Raw genomic sequence first — 13,553 nt, forward strand, 5'->3', positions numbered from 1 at the left:
CAAGTGAGTCAGACCCATTGTTCCCGTGGAGAAGGGGCAGCTGTGGCTTGAGCTCTGAGGAAAAGCCTGACGGACTCTCTCACTGTTGCCTGTGTTTGCTTGCAGCCGTGTAAATGAGTATGGAAGATTATGATTTCCTCTTCAAAATAGTTTTAATTGGCAACGCCGGCGTGGGGAAGACGTGCCTAGTCCGACGATTCACTCAGGTAAGAGAAGTGCGGCGCCCAGGAGTTGGGTTCATTTGCCCAGTTTGCCTCAGGGTACCCATCAGCTTCACAGGTGACTGGGCCAATTTGCCAGCCTCTTGGCTGCAACTTTTAAAGGCTTTGGAAGCAATGCGAGGTTTATAGCCTGGAGTTTTTCTACATTGCCTGAGGGAGCACAGTTCTGAGAGCATCCCCCACACCTCTTATGAGAGGGGCAGGTGGTTTTGCTTTCTGTGTGCAGTATCAAAAATAGGTTATTCAGTAACAAAAAATAGCTAAATTCACAGTCAGGTGCACATCAGTGGAAACAAACCAGGGCATTAAATACTCATGCTTTAAGGGATGGAGGGATGGCTTAGCGGTTAAGGCATTTGGCTGCAAAGCCAAGGGACCCAGGTTCAACTCCCCAGGACCCACGTTAGCCAGTTGCACAGGGGGGCTTATGCATCTGGAGTTTGTTTGCAGTGTCTGAAGGCCCTGGCATGCCTGTTCTCTCTCCCTCTCTCTCTGTCAAATAAATAAATTAATTAAATTAAGTATTTTAAATATTCATGTTTTAAAAACACTAATACAGGGGCTGGAGAGATGGCTTAGTGGTTAAGCCACTTGCCTGCAAAGCCAAAGGACCTTGGTTCAATTCCCCAGGTCCCCTTGTAAGCCAGACGCACAAGGTGGCACATGCATCTGGAATTCGTTTGCAGTGGCTAGAGGCCCTGGCACACCCATTCTGTCTCTGTCTCTGTCTCTTTCTCGCTCTCAAATAAATAAATAAAAATATTTTAAAACATTAATACAGGCTGGGCATGGTAGCACACATCTTTAATCCCAGCACTTGGGAGGAGTGGTAGGAGAATTGGGGTAAGTTCAAGATCACCCTGAGCTATGTAGTGAATTATAGGTCATTCTGGCCTAATGTGAGTCCCTACCTCGACATTCCCCCTCTCCCCACCAGAAAAAAGCTCAACCAAATAAACAAAAATACTAATTATAAGTCCGGGCGTGGTACCTGCAGAGGTAGGAGGATCACTGTGAGTTTGAGGCCAGCCTGGGCTAGAGTGAGACACTACCTTAAAGAAACAAACAAGCCGGGCATGGTGGTGCACACCTTTAATTCCAGCACTCGGGAGGCAGAGATAGGAGGATCGCTGTGAGTTCGAGGCCACCCTGAGACTCCATAGTGAGTTCCAGGTCAGCCTGGGCTAGAGTGAGACTCTCCCTCGAAAAACCAACCAACCAACCAACCAACCAACAAACAAACAAAAAACAGCCACACACACTCTAATACAACTCAGACCTCAAACTACCTGCCCGTACCTCTTCTCATCCTCCTAGAAAATTGAGTGAATTGTCTAGAACCAAGCATACTGACTTTTCCGAATCTGTGAATAGGAGGAGCTGCAGAAAGCGAAGATGGCGTGTGGAGCTGAATGTCCCTTCCCGTCTGAACCCGTATGTGGCCTAAGTACGACTTCCCTTCCAGGTCTCTTGAGAGTCTCTGGCCAAGATTACGTATCTGTTTTGTACAGAAATTACTGATAATTCATCCCGAAGTTTACTTTCTTTTGTCTTTTCCCCTGAAAAGTATGAACAGTGCCCTTTTCTGGACTGTCATGCATACAGCTTGTGTTTTTGTAACATATGCCTTGGGAAAGTTGCGGCGTGGTCCTCTGAGGTGTACCCAGATGCCACGGGAAGAACACCGCCTCAAGAGCCCAGACACAGGTCTCAGTCCTGGTCCTGCTGCTGGCTTGCCCTGCGAGCCTGGCCGTGTCACCTGCCCCTGTCAGATATTCTGCCTGCACAAGAAGGGCCTGGTGAGCTCCAAGGACCCTTTGGCTCCACCAGTCTGTACATCTGAGGGAAACTGGAGAGGCAGATTGGGTAACGCCAATAATTTTAGAGCCCAGAGCCACTGGAAATGTCAGGGCCTTTTCCCATGTTAAGAAACCACAGAAGAGAACCCATGCTTTTTAATAAGCTTTGGTCTGATGAAATGAAAAGTAAAGTGTCAGAGCTGGGCGTGGTGGAGCACGCCTTTAACCCCAGCACTCGGGAGGCAGAGGAAGGATCGCAGTGAGTTTGAAGCCACCCTGAGACGACATAGTGAATTCCAGGTCAGCCTGAGCTAAAGTGAGACCCTATCTCAAAACAACAACAACAACAAAACAAAACAAAATAAAAAAGGTAAAATGTCAGCCATCACGGAGAGGTACTGGAACTCCCCAGGGTTTTGTATTCACCTAACATTAGTCATCTCTGCTTTAGTGAGACGGACAAACTTATGAGCCTGTGTAGATATAGTGGCTTTTAGTTTATCAAAGTTTGCTTAACCACATCTCATTACTGAAAGGTCACCTACAGATTATTCACTTCAGTCCTATCATTTTACCGAGAGAAAATTCAGACCACAGGGACTGACTGACAAATGCTTATGACCTCACAACAGGACAAGGTCAGAACCAGATTTCCTGGTTCTCTCAGCCTTATAGTTTCTATCTCCTGCAGGGTCCAACCTCTCAGACTAGTCTTTAAAAATACAAACTTTATTGTTAAAGGTGAAAATGAATCTACTTTTGAGCAGTGATTTTTACCAGCAAACATATTTTTTCTTATATTTCTTTTCTGTCTACCTTTTGCCTTCCTCAACCTCTTAACTCCCCCTCAAGTTCACTTTTCATAGACAAGATTATGTATGTTTTTGTTATTTAGTAAGCCATTAAAATGAATTTGATTCAGCTGCTTTTGAGACATGAAGGGTTTGGGAACACAATGGAGGAGCAACCATTGGGAAGGATTTGGTTTATTTTTTTGGCATTTATTAGGTTGCATCACAGCTGAAGCTATAAACTTGAGGCTTGGCAGCCCTAACCCAGACTCAAGCCAAAATAGAAGAAAATTGATTCAATATTTGTAAGTAAAGTTATGAATGTTTATATTTACATTTTCTTTGCAGACATGCAAGGAAGCATTTTCTGTTGGTTTGAAGCTCAGCCTTCTGAGTTCAAACTTGCATTAAGGAACTCTGAAATTAGGGAATGGATTTACTTTAAAGTGCCTCAGTCTTCATTGCAAGAGCTAATACAATCCACTTTACTTTATTTCTGGAATTGAGTGAAGAGAGAGTAGGTAATGACTTGCTTCTTAGTAGAATTCCTTGCTACCTCCAACCTCTTCCCTAAGCTTACAGGAAATACTTTGAAAAAGTAAACTACATTGTTCATGCAAGTCTGTGAATGCCTTTTTTCCTTAAAACTGCTATGTTTCCAATTTAAGATAAAAAAAAAAGGCTTTTCTTTCCTTTTGAATGTTTACATCAACCTCAAACTCATAGAACTTGGGTCTAAAGAAGGGAAGTTGTTAGCCGAATATGGTGGCACACGCCTTTAATCCCAGCACTCAGGAGGCAGAGGAAGGAGGATCACTGTGATTTAAAGGCCAGTCTGAGACTACATAGTGATTTCCAGGATAGCCTGGGCTAGAGTGAGACCCTACCTAGAAAAACCAAAAATAAATAAATAAATAAATAAATTAAAAAAGAAAGGGTGTCATTTTTCTGAGATCACGTAGGTGTCTTAAGCCTGCTGACTCTAGTCCACTGTCCTACCGTTGACTTAATGGTGTTAGATGCTGTGGCGGTTTCATTCAGGTGTCCCCCATAAACAGGTGTTCTGAATTCCTAGCTGATAGCAATTGGAAATTAAAGCTTCCTGGAGGTAGTGTATTGTTGGGGACGGACTTACAGGTGTTATAGCCAGCTTCCCCTTACCAGTGTTTGGCACACTCTCCTGTTGCTGTTGTTCACCCAATGTTGGCCAGGAGGTGATGTCCACCCTCTACTCATGCCATTGTTTTCCCCTGCCATCATGGAGCTTCCCCTCGAGCCTGTAAGCCAAAATAAAACCTTTTCCACCAAAAGCTGCTCTTGGTCAGGTAATTTCTGCCAGCAATGCAAACCCGGCTGCAACACTATTGTTGATATTAGGAGTGGTGTTGCTGCTAGACACCTGACTGTGTAGCTTTGGCCTTTTGGAGATGAATTTCAAGAGGAATGTGGAATGATTTGAAACCTTGGCCTAAGAGATGCCTTGTAGTGCTGTAAGTACAGCTTGATGGACTATTCTGGTCAGAGTTGAAAGACCTGAATGCAGTAAGGACTATAGTCTTTGAGATTTGGCTTGTGAGGGTGAGAAAGAGCTTTGCCTGGACCAGGGTAGAAGCAGTTTGTGTGAGAGGCTTGCTGCTATGCCTGTGTCCTAAGAATGTGTGCAGGGTTGCTTTGTGTAGAAATGGACTGGTGTAAGCAGAGGGATATGGCACAGAAAGAAATCTTTAGGCTGAAACTGCTGCCTGTTCAGCTGCAATTGAGACATTACAACCATTGAGATTGGGCCAGCTGACCTGCATTGGGGCAAGAGGAAAAAGGTAGACTCTTTTGAAGGGGCTTGAGTGCTCAAAGAGTATCTGTTCTTTAAAGTCTGTTTTATTCCCCCCTGGATTAAAAATTGGCACCCCTGGTATTACAGAGTATAAGAAATGCAGAACAGAGAAGGTCATTGAGTCTTGTGTTTTGGAAATGGCCATGGGCAGTGTGAAGCAGGATTGCTTGTTTGGAGACCCCATGGAGCCGTGAGTAGGAACCATGGCTTGCAGTGGAGACCCACTGAAGATGCAAGTGAGATGGCTGCTAAGGAAAGCTGCCAGCCCCATTGAAGTTTCCCAGGACTTCGAGTAGCCTAGCTGGAGAGACAGAATTGGAATTCCAGAGACATGTTGCTGGTTAGAATTATTGGACTTGGAGGTTTGTTACTGGCTATAGTTGTTGGACTTGGAGCTATTTTTGTTTTGTTTTATTTGTTTTTCGAGGTAGGGTCTCACTCTGGCCCAGGCTGACCTGGAATTAACTATGTAGTCTCAGGGTGGCCTCAAATTCATGGCAATTCTCCTATCACTGCTTCCCAAGTGCTGAGATTAAAGGCATGCACCACCGTGCCTGGCTCCAAATGTCATCTTTTGCAGTGTGAATATTAATTCTGTGTCATTATGGGTTTTGGGTTTTTTTTTTTTGTTTTTTTTTTTGGTATTATGGCTCAGTTAAAAGACCTTGGGTTATGGGGGATGTTTAAACATCATTAGGATTGATAAAAACTGTGGGGTCTTGTAAAGTAATATTGAATGCATTGCATTTTACATCATGGCTGGTCAGTTTTGGGGGGCCAGGGGAGGAATGTGGTGGTTTGATTCAGGTGTCCCCCATAAACGTAGGCATTTTGAATGCTAGTTTCCCCAGCTGATGGCAGTGTATTATTGGGGGCAGGCTTATGGGTGTTACAGCCACCTTTCCCTTGCCAGTGTTTGGCACACTCTCCTGTTGCTGTGGTCCACCTTATGTTGGCCAGGGACTGGTGTCCACCCTCTGCTCATGCCATTGTTTTCCCTGCCATCATGGAGCTTCCGCCTTGAGCCTGTAAGCCAAAAAAAAACCTCTTTTTTTCCCACAAGCTGCTCTTGGTTGGGTAATTTCGACCAGCAATGTAAACCTGATTGCAACAGATGCTTTCCCTGTCGTTGCCCTGAGCTCTTGTGGCTATGTGTGTATGGGACAGTGCTCTGAAAGATTCACTGAGACCCTCAGGGCAGAGTGAAGTTCAGAAGTATCACATTTTTATACTGAGTTCCTATTTTGTTTTATTTATTTATTTTTATGCCTGTGTATGGTATATGTGGATGCGTAGATGTGTATGTGTGTGTGTGTGTGTGTGTGTGCATACACGCATGTATGTGCCTGTGTGTGTAGGCCAGACGACAGCCTTGGGTGTCACCCTCAGATACACTTCCTTTTTTTTTTTTTGAGGTAGGGTCTCACTCTAGCCCAGGCTGACCTGGAATTCACTACGTAGTCTCAGGTTAGCCTTGAACTCATAGCCATCCTCCTACCTCTGCTTCCTGAGTGCTGGGATTAAAGGCATATGCCACTAAGCCTGGCCACTTCTTTTATTTATATTTATATTATTTATATTTATTTGTTTATTTGACAGAAAGGTAGAGAGAGAGGGAGGGGGGGCAGGTAGAAATAGAAACAGAGAGAATGTCAGAGCCTCCAGCCACCTCAAACGAACTCCAGATGCATGTGCCATCTTGTGCATGTGGCTTACATAGGTTGTGGGGAATCGTACCTGGGTTCTTTGGCTTTGCAGACAAGCACCTTAACTGCTAAGCCTTTTCTCCAGGTTGGTACAACTCTTTCTAAGGCAGGGTATCATTGCCTGGAGCTCACCAGTTAGGCTAGACTTTGACCAGTGAGCTCCATGGATTCTCTTCTCTTGCCGCTACACCTGTCATCCATTTTGTTTTACTTTTGAGACAAGATCTCATAGCCCAAACTGATGCCGGACTTGTGATCCTGTTACCTCAGGCTCTTGAGTTCTGGGGTTACATCACTTTACTTTGGTTCTTCATATTACCTGTCCATGGTCAGAACAGAACCACATTAGGCTTCCTTGATTTCACACTGGAAAACATCCATCCTTTCCCCATCCTAACACCCCTCATCTTACTACTGTGGCTCTTGGTTGCTCAGCTTACTCTTTTCTTTTTATGTGAGAGTAAAAGAGAGAGAGATAGAATTGGTGTGCCAGGGGCTCCAGCCACTGCAGCCGACCCAGATGCGTGTGCTCCTTTGTGCGTACGTATGACCTTACATGCCTGTGTCACTGCGAATCTGGCTCACATGGGACCTGGAAAGTTGAACATGAGTCCTTAGGCTTCGCAGGCAAGTGCCTTAACCACTGTGCCATCTCTCCAGCCCTCCAGCTTACTCTTGGGTCTGATTTTTCTGTCTGTGAAGTCAGCATACCTTGCTGCCCTTTCATAATCTCTCTCCCTTCACTTTGTCAGCTGCTTGCTTTCCTATAGTCTTTCTGTATCTGCTTCTGTTAGTATTTCTCCCTCCTCTCCCTTCCCTTCAAAACAAAGTTAAATTAAACAGGGCTCCCATGACACAAACCAGAGCTCTCTATTCTACCAGTCAACTTGGTCACAGGGTGAGCAGTGGATGGGGTTGGGAGATGAGGAGAATTCACTTAAAGATGTGCTTAAATGTTATTTGCCATTCTTTTTTTTTTAGGGTCTTTTCCCCCCAGGTCAAGGAGCCACAATTGGAGTTGATTTTATGATTAAGACAGTGGAGATTAATGGAGAAAAAGTAAAGGTAAGAACTAAATGAATGTCTTGTAGGGTTTTGGCATGCTTTCTGAGAGTTTAGAGGAAGCAATGCAGTTGTGTTTTCGTAACATTTATTAAATCTCCTCATTAAAACCCACATCAGAAGCAATACACTCTCCCCCAACATTATTTCCAGTCATTTGTGGGACCAGGAAGGGATTTGGGGTGATGTGTTTATAGATAGGAACATAGAGAAAGAAGAGCTGCTTTTTGGCTTGTTAGAGGTAATGTAAAACCAGGGTAGGCGTTTCTTTTTGGGTTTCCCAAGTTTGCAGTCCCATAGGAAAGCCTCCTGACTCCTGCATTTCATGTCAGGTTATTCAGTCACTCGAATGTGTGTTAAAATTATCCTGTTTTATGCCATATCCTTGTCCATAGTAACAGGGAGATAGCAAATGTGACGTCCAACAGAAGACCTATGAGCTCTACTCTGTCCCCCACTCGGGACTTCCAGATGACTTAGTATCTGGATGAAGTATGTTACGCTAAGTAACAGGAAAAGGGGGGCTGTGTGTGTACTGAGTATCTCCCGTGAGTCAGTGCCTCCGCTAGGAGCTAGCACACATGTTGCCATAGTTACCTTAATCCCTAGTGTGAGGTAGATGGTATTGTCCTTATGTTAAAGGCTTTAGAGAGGTTACTTAACCTACATAATCATGACTATGCCGTCAGAAAGTTTAGAAATACAGGATTTGAACCTCTTTGGAGTCTGTCCAGCTAGGGATAAGAAGGGAGTCAGTCACCTTGCAGCAAGGAAAGAAATGTGAAGTGAGACTGAACTCCATGGAAGGGGGTAAAGATACTGATCTTTGGACTGAGTGCTACCTGTCATGCAGTTATTGAAACTCCATGCCAGTCTTTCAGAGCCAAGTCCCATGCAAAGCAGGAGAAATCTGGCTATCAGCAGCATGGTGGAAACTGGCACCAGAATGTTAGCTAAATGCAAGCCTTAGCATCCCACGTTCGGTCCACGTGATTGGTATCCTTCACCCAAGCACCCCTGAGTGCCTTCCTTGAGTGTCTTGGGCAGGTCAGGGAAGTTCAGTGGTGTTCTTGAGCCCATAGATGCTCACCATCACAAAGAAACGTTGCACGAGGCTCCTGTCTGCACTCAGGAGTGACTCTGCCAGGTGTCTCTGCCCTGCCTGACCACAGAGACACCTACACCAAGTACAATAGTCACTGGTGGGCTGGGGGACACTGGGAGATAAAAACAGGGAATAAAGGCCAGCCAGAAGGGCAGTCAATAGTATGCTTGAATAGGAGAAGGAGCTCAGGTATGGAGACGGGAAGGAAACTGGAGTGGGCTCAAGAGACTTTGGCAGGAAGAACCTCCTGTAGCTTTCTTTTGTTCCAGGGGATGTAGGTTTGTTTCCAGATATCTGGGCTCCTGTTTACATAAGCACATGTGTATTCATGTTAGTATCTCCGATATGCCAAGCATGGACATAAACAAGGATAAGTAAGAAATGGTCATGTAGTAAAAGAACAGGCTTGTTTTTCTTTCCTGAATATCAAGGCTTAGGAATTCCATTTATTCTACTTTTTGAAAACCATGACCTAATTTTTAAGTGCTGATTATATGACTAAAATTAACCTTTTTTGGCATTTGCTCTACCACAAGACCACAGTCTCCCCAAGAGCAGGGTTTCTATCTTACTCACCTTTTTTTTTTAATTTGTTGATTTTTTTTTTTTTTTTAAGAAAAAAGGCTGCACATATAGATCCCCTCTCCCCGACCCCAATTCTGCTTAGGGTGTTTGATGGGGTTATTGGTATTCATTGTGGGGACTAAGAGGCCTCAGCCAGTCTCTGCAGGGAGGGAGAAACATGGTGTCTCAGGCTGTTCCCACCTACCCTGAGGCTCTTACGATCTTTCCACCCCCTGTTCTGTGATACTTCCTGAGCCTTGGTGGACAAGATAGAGATCTGAGGTAGTGTTGCTTTTTCTATAGACTTTGGATCTCTGCTGTTCTGAGGTTTGAGTAACCACGGTTGTGTTGTAATCACTTGAGTGTCTGTCACCATTTCCCTGGAACTGGTTTTCAGACTTGCTGTGAGAACAGTATTTGTGTCACCAATTCTCCTATAATGACTTACCCTGTAATGATTTCTGGGCCCTGGCAGATAAGGTGGAGATGACCTATCTCCTGGTAGACAGTTGGCTTTCTTTTCTTTTTTTAGTTTTTTCTCTCTCTTCTTGACGTATTCTTCTTCTCCCCCATTTTCTCCTCCATCTGTGACATAGAACCGATTCTCCAGCCAAAAGTGAGAGCAGTTTGAACAAAAGGGGAGAAGCTTAGTCATTGGAAAGCTATAGTGATGTGTATGTCCACTCTTCTTAGTTACAGAGCAGTGGACGTCCTCTCTGCAACCTATCAGTTTCCTGTAGGGAATCTGGCTTGGTTCCCAGATCCAGATCTGAGTTTTCCCCCACTGAGTGGGTCTTATGTCCAATCTGTGAGCAGTTGGTTGCCTACTTTGGTTGTGTGCCACTATTTCACAAGTGTATACTTCTTGCTTAACTGGTTGATTTTGTAACAGGCAGGATATCTGCTTAATCAGTCTGTTTGCAACTGTTTTATCTATCTGTTCTAAAAAATAATTTTTTTTGATGTAGGGTCTCACTCTAGCTCAGGCTCACCTGGAACACTCTATATAGTCCCAGGCTGACCTCAAAATCATAGTGATCCTCTTACCTCTGCCTCCCGAGTGCTAGGAAATCTTTATTTATTTATTTAGAGAGAGAGAGACAGAGAAAGAAAGGGCACACTAGGGCCTCCAGCCACTGCAAAAGAATGCATGCATCACCTTGTACATCTGACTTACATTGGTACTGGGGAATGGAACCTGGGTCCTTAGGCTTCGTGGGCAAGTGCCTTAAGCACTAAGCCATCTTCCAATCCAAATCTCTCTTTTTGATAAAAGTGTCTTTTCTATTAGTACTTTTCAGGCTTTCTCAGAGCCCTGTGAGTCCAGGGGAAAAGAGAGTTTAGGATGAATTTGTGCAACACAAGTGTAGTACCAGAACCAAAGTCTCTTTCCTGATATTTTCCAAGCTCCCCACCCCCACACAAGTACTGTTGTCTCTAGAATGGCCTCCAAGAAAGTCAGGAAAGCCAGGCAGATTCTTGTAGCTACCTACTAAGGCTGTCAGATTATTGGAGACCTATCTCTTAAAAGGATCTGAGACATGAAGGTGACCCTGGGTAGAGAGTATAATTAAAATATGTAACCATGGGCCTGTACATTTAGAACTGGTTAAGGTGATAATTTTTGCTATGTGTATTGTAGCACAATTAAAAATAAAAAACACTATCTTATCCATTGATTTTTCAATCTGTCATAAATGACTAAGAAGTATCACGCCAAGCTCAGTCTAAAATAGTTCAGATTAGATTAATTATAGTGAAATATTACTATATTTATTTATCAGCATATGTATACTTAAATGGAATATTCATAAAAACAAGTATAACTTCATCTGACTGTTTGCCTGTCTTTTAAGGATAATTAATTTTTTTGTGTGATTCTTCAAAACATGAGATCATCATTTTCACAAAGGATAATGAATGTAATATCTAAGCCTAGAGAATCAGAAAAGGAAAACAAGCCTATTCTTTTTAAAAATGTTATTTATTTATTTATTCATTTATTTATTATTTGTATGTGTGTGTGCACCAGGGTCTCTTGCCACTGCAAACAAATGCCCATCCAGATTTATGGGGCTGGCTGGGAATTGAACCTGGGACAGCACTCTTTGCAAGAAAGCACCTTTAATAACCGCTGAGCCATCTCCCTAGGCCCAAGCCTGTTCTTTACACACAGAACTATTTGTTTACCCTTGTTCTTGGTCCATGGTGACCATATGGTAGACACTAACATTTCAGACCAAACGAGGTGCTCTGTGTGAGCACTGTGGTAGGTAAAGCATCTTTTTCCCCTTCAGCCACACTTTGTGTAGCTCTAATGCCATTTTATCTATGAAATCTTTTACACACCACTAACCTCTTAAAGATAATTAGCCCTCTTTTGTGATTTCCCAAACCTACATGTTTAGTTAATTACCAGTGTGCCCACCACATACTGTGTTAGGAAGGCACTGAAGGTATGGGTCAGACAGACAATCGTGGCCCTGAAAGAACTCAGCCAAAGTAGGAGGACAGTCTGACAAACCAATGACAGTACATCATTGTGATTATGAGACAACTGGGAAGAAACAGGGGTGCAAATAAGGTGGCGTTAAGCAAATGGAGTAGCCCCACCCATAGCATATATGCTAATAATATGTTGCCATTAGGATATACTCCGTCCTTCTGGGACCTCTTTGATAGAATACCTCACACTAGACTGTAGTAATCAGCTGTAGATTTGGTTTCTTTCTAGAGGTCTTTCAGATCGATGCTTGTGTTTACTCATGTTGTACCTTCCTGTGCCTAGTATGATGCTCAGCATATACTAGTGTCCTATAAAGCTGAAAAAAGACAAGTGGGTAGCAGAGAGTGGTGAAGAACCTAAGCTGAGTGATAGACAGTGAACGTCCTTACTAGTCAACTCTCAGGTGATAAACAGGCAGTTCCAAATGAGAAAATAGCATAGATCTTGACAAGGCCACACAATCGCTATTCTAGAAAATATTTTAATGTTCAAAGCAGTTCCCAAGATGTTCTAGTCATGAGACAATCAGTATTTCCTGATGATTGGTGTTATCTAAATCCAATCATAAGTGTTTTACAGGCTCAGTGGAGCTTTAAAACAATAGTCTGTTATTCTAAGACACATCCTGGCAGAGGGAACTGATGTTCTAGTTTTGAGCAGAGAAAAGAAATAGCTTTTTGTTCCAGTCATCTGTATGTTTGCATTGGGTGCACACAGACGTTAGTGTATATCATCAAAGAGCGGCTGCAGCTTCGAATCAAAGGAGAGCCTCTGTGTGCTGCCTCGTAGCAGGAGCTACTGGTCACTGTTCATCCTCTAGCTTAATCGATATGAGCAGAGGGTGACCCCAACTGGCTCATTCTCTGTGAATTTAGATGCATATTGAAATTAGTCTGCATTGACACAGGCAACATGGTGGTCTGGAATGAGTTCTATTAATTTTTTTTTTTGTTTATTTATTTGCAAGGCGAGAGAATGAGAATGAATGGGCACACCAGGGCCTCTTGCCATTGTAAATGAACTCCAGATGTATGTGTCACCTTGTGCATATGGCTTACGTGGGTACTGGGGAATCAAGCCTAGATCCTCAGGCTTTGCAGGGAAACGCCTTAACTACTGAGCCATCTCCCCAGGCCAGTTTCTTAATTGTGTATAAATGACTTGATTCTCAGCTTTGTAGGTAGCTGGTCAGGAGAAAGCTATTCAACTTGCTTACCTTGCTATGGAGGCATTAGGAGCTGAGACCATCAGCCAAATTTGAACACCTACACTTTATTCCAAGTATTGCATTTGGTCAGTATGACAAGATTGTGGCTTTGTCTGTCACGAAGCTTTAGACCAATTGGGAGAGTCAGATATTAAGTAAATTACTACAAGTAGATGATTTAAATGTTAGGCGCTATGGAGAATGACATGATATGTTACAGGACAGACCTCAGTAGGGAAAGACTCCAGAAGGCCTATTTTGAGGAAGTGGTGCTCTGGCTGAAGAGGCTAATTAATGTATCTGTGACCTAAAGAATTTATACACTTAGGAGGGGAACTACTGTTGGTGTGGATATTTCTCAAGACCTCGTGCTCTGCTCTATAACTCAGTTTTATCTCTGAGAAAAGGTCTTTCATTTGTTGTCTGCCATGTGTAGAGAAGTTGAGAGGGATGTGGAAGTGTTTCTCTTGCTGCTGCTGCTTTTTTTTTGTTGTTGTTGTTTTTGAGGTAGGGCTGATCTGGAATTCACTATGTCATCTCAGGGTGGCCTTGAACCCATGGCAATCCTCCTACCTCTGCCTCCCGAGTGTTGGGATTAAAGGCATGCGCTACCACGTCTGGCCCTTCATTTCTTAAAAAAAAATTTTTATTTATTTGACAGAGAAAGAGGCAGAGAGAGAATGAATGGCATGTCAGGGCCTTCAGCTACTGCACACAAACTCCAGATACGTGCATTCCCTTGTGCATCTGGCTAACGTGAA

The 13,553-nt window shown here is 43.5% G+C and overlaps 1 protein-coding gene across 2 annotated transcripts in view; it reads left to right on the top strand.

Annotated features, from left to right (window-relative positions):
* Window positions 1–13,553, top strand: part of Rab30 (RAB30, member RAS oncogene family) — a 107,714-nt gene that overhangs the window by 81,405 nt on the left and 12,756 nt on the right. For both annotated transcript variants that reach the window (XM_045146515.1, XM_004658302.2), the window contains 2 exons: window positions 106–206; window positions 7,330–7,413. In XM_045146515.1, the coding sequence (XP_045002450.1) occupies window positions 114–206; window positions 7,330–7,413 (177 nt within the window). In that variant the 5' untranslated portion in view covers window positions 106–113. The remainder of the gene's footprint in view (window positions 1–105; window positions 207–7,329; window positions 7,414–13,553) is intronic.

Source organism: Jaculus jaculus, chromosome 3 (genome assembly GCF_020740685.1).
Source record: "Jaculus jaculus isolate mJacJac1 chromosome 3, mJacJac1.mat.Y.cur, whole genome shotgun sequence".
NCBI classification, from domain to species: Eukaryota; Metazoa; Chordata; class Mammalia; order Rodentia; family Dipodidae; genus Jaculus; species Jaculus jaculus.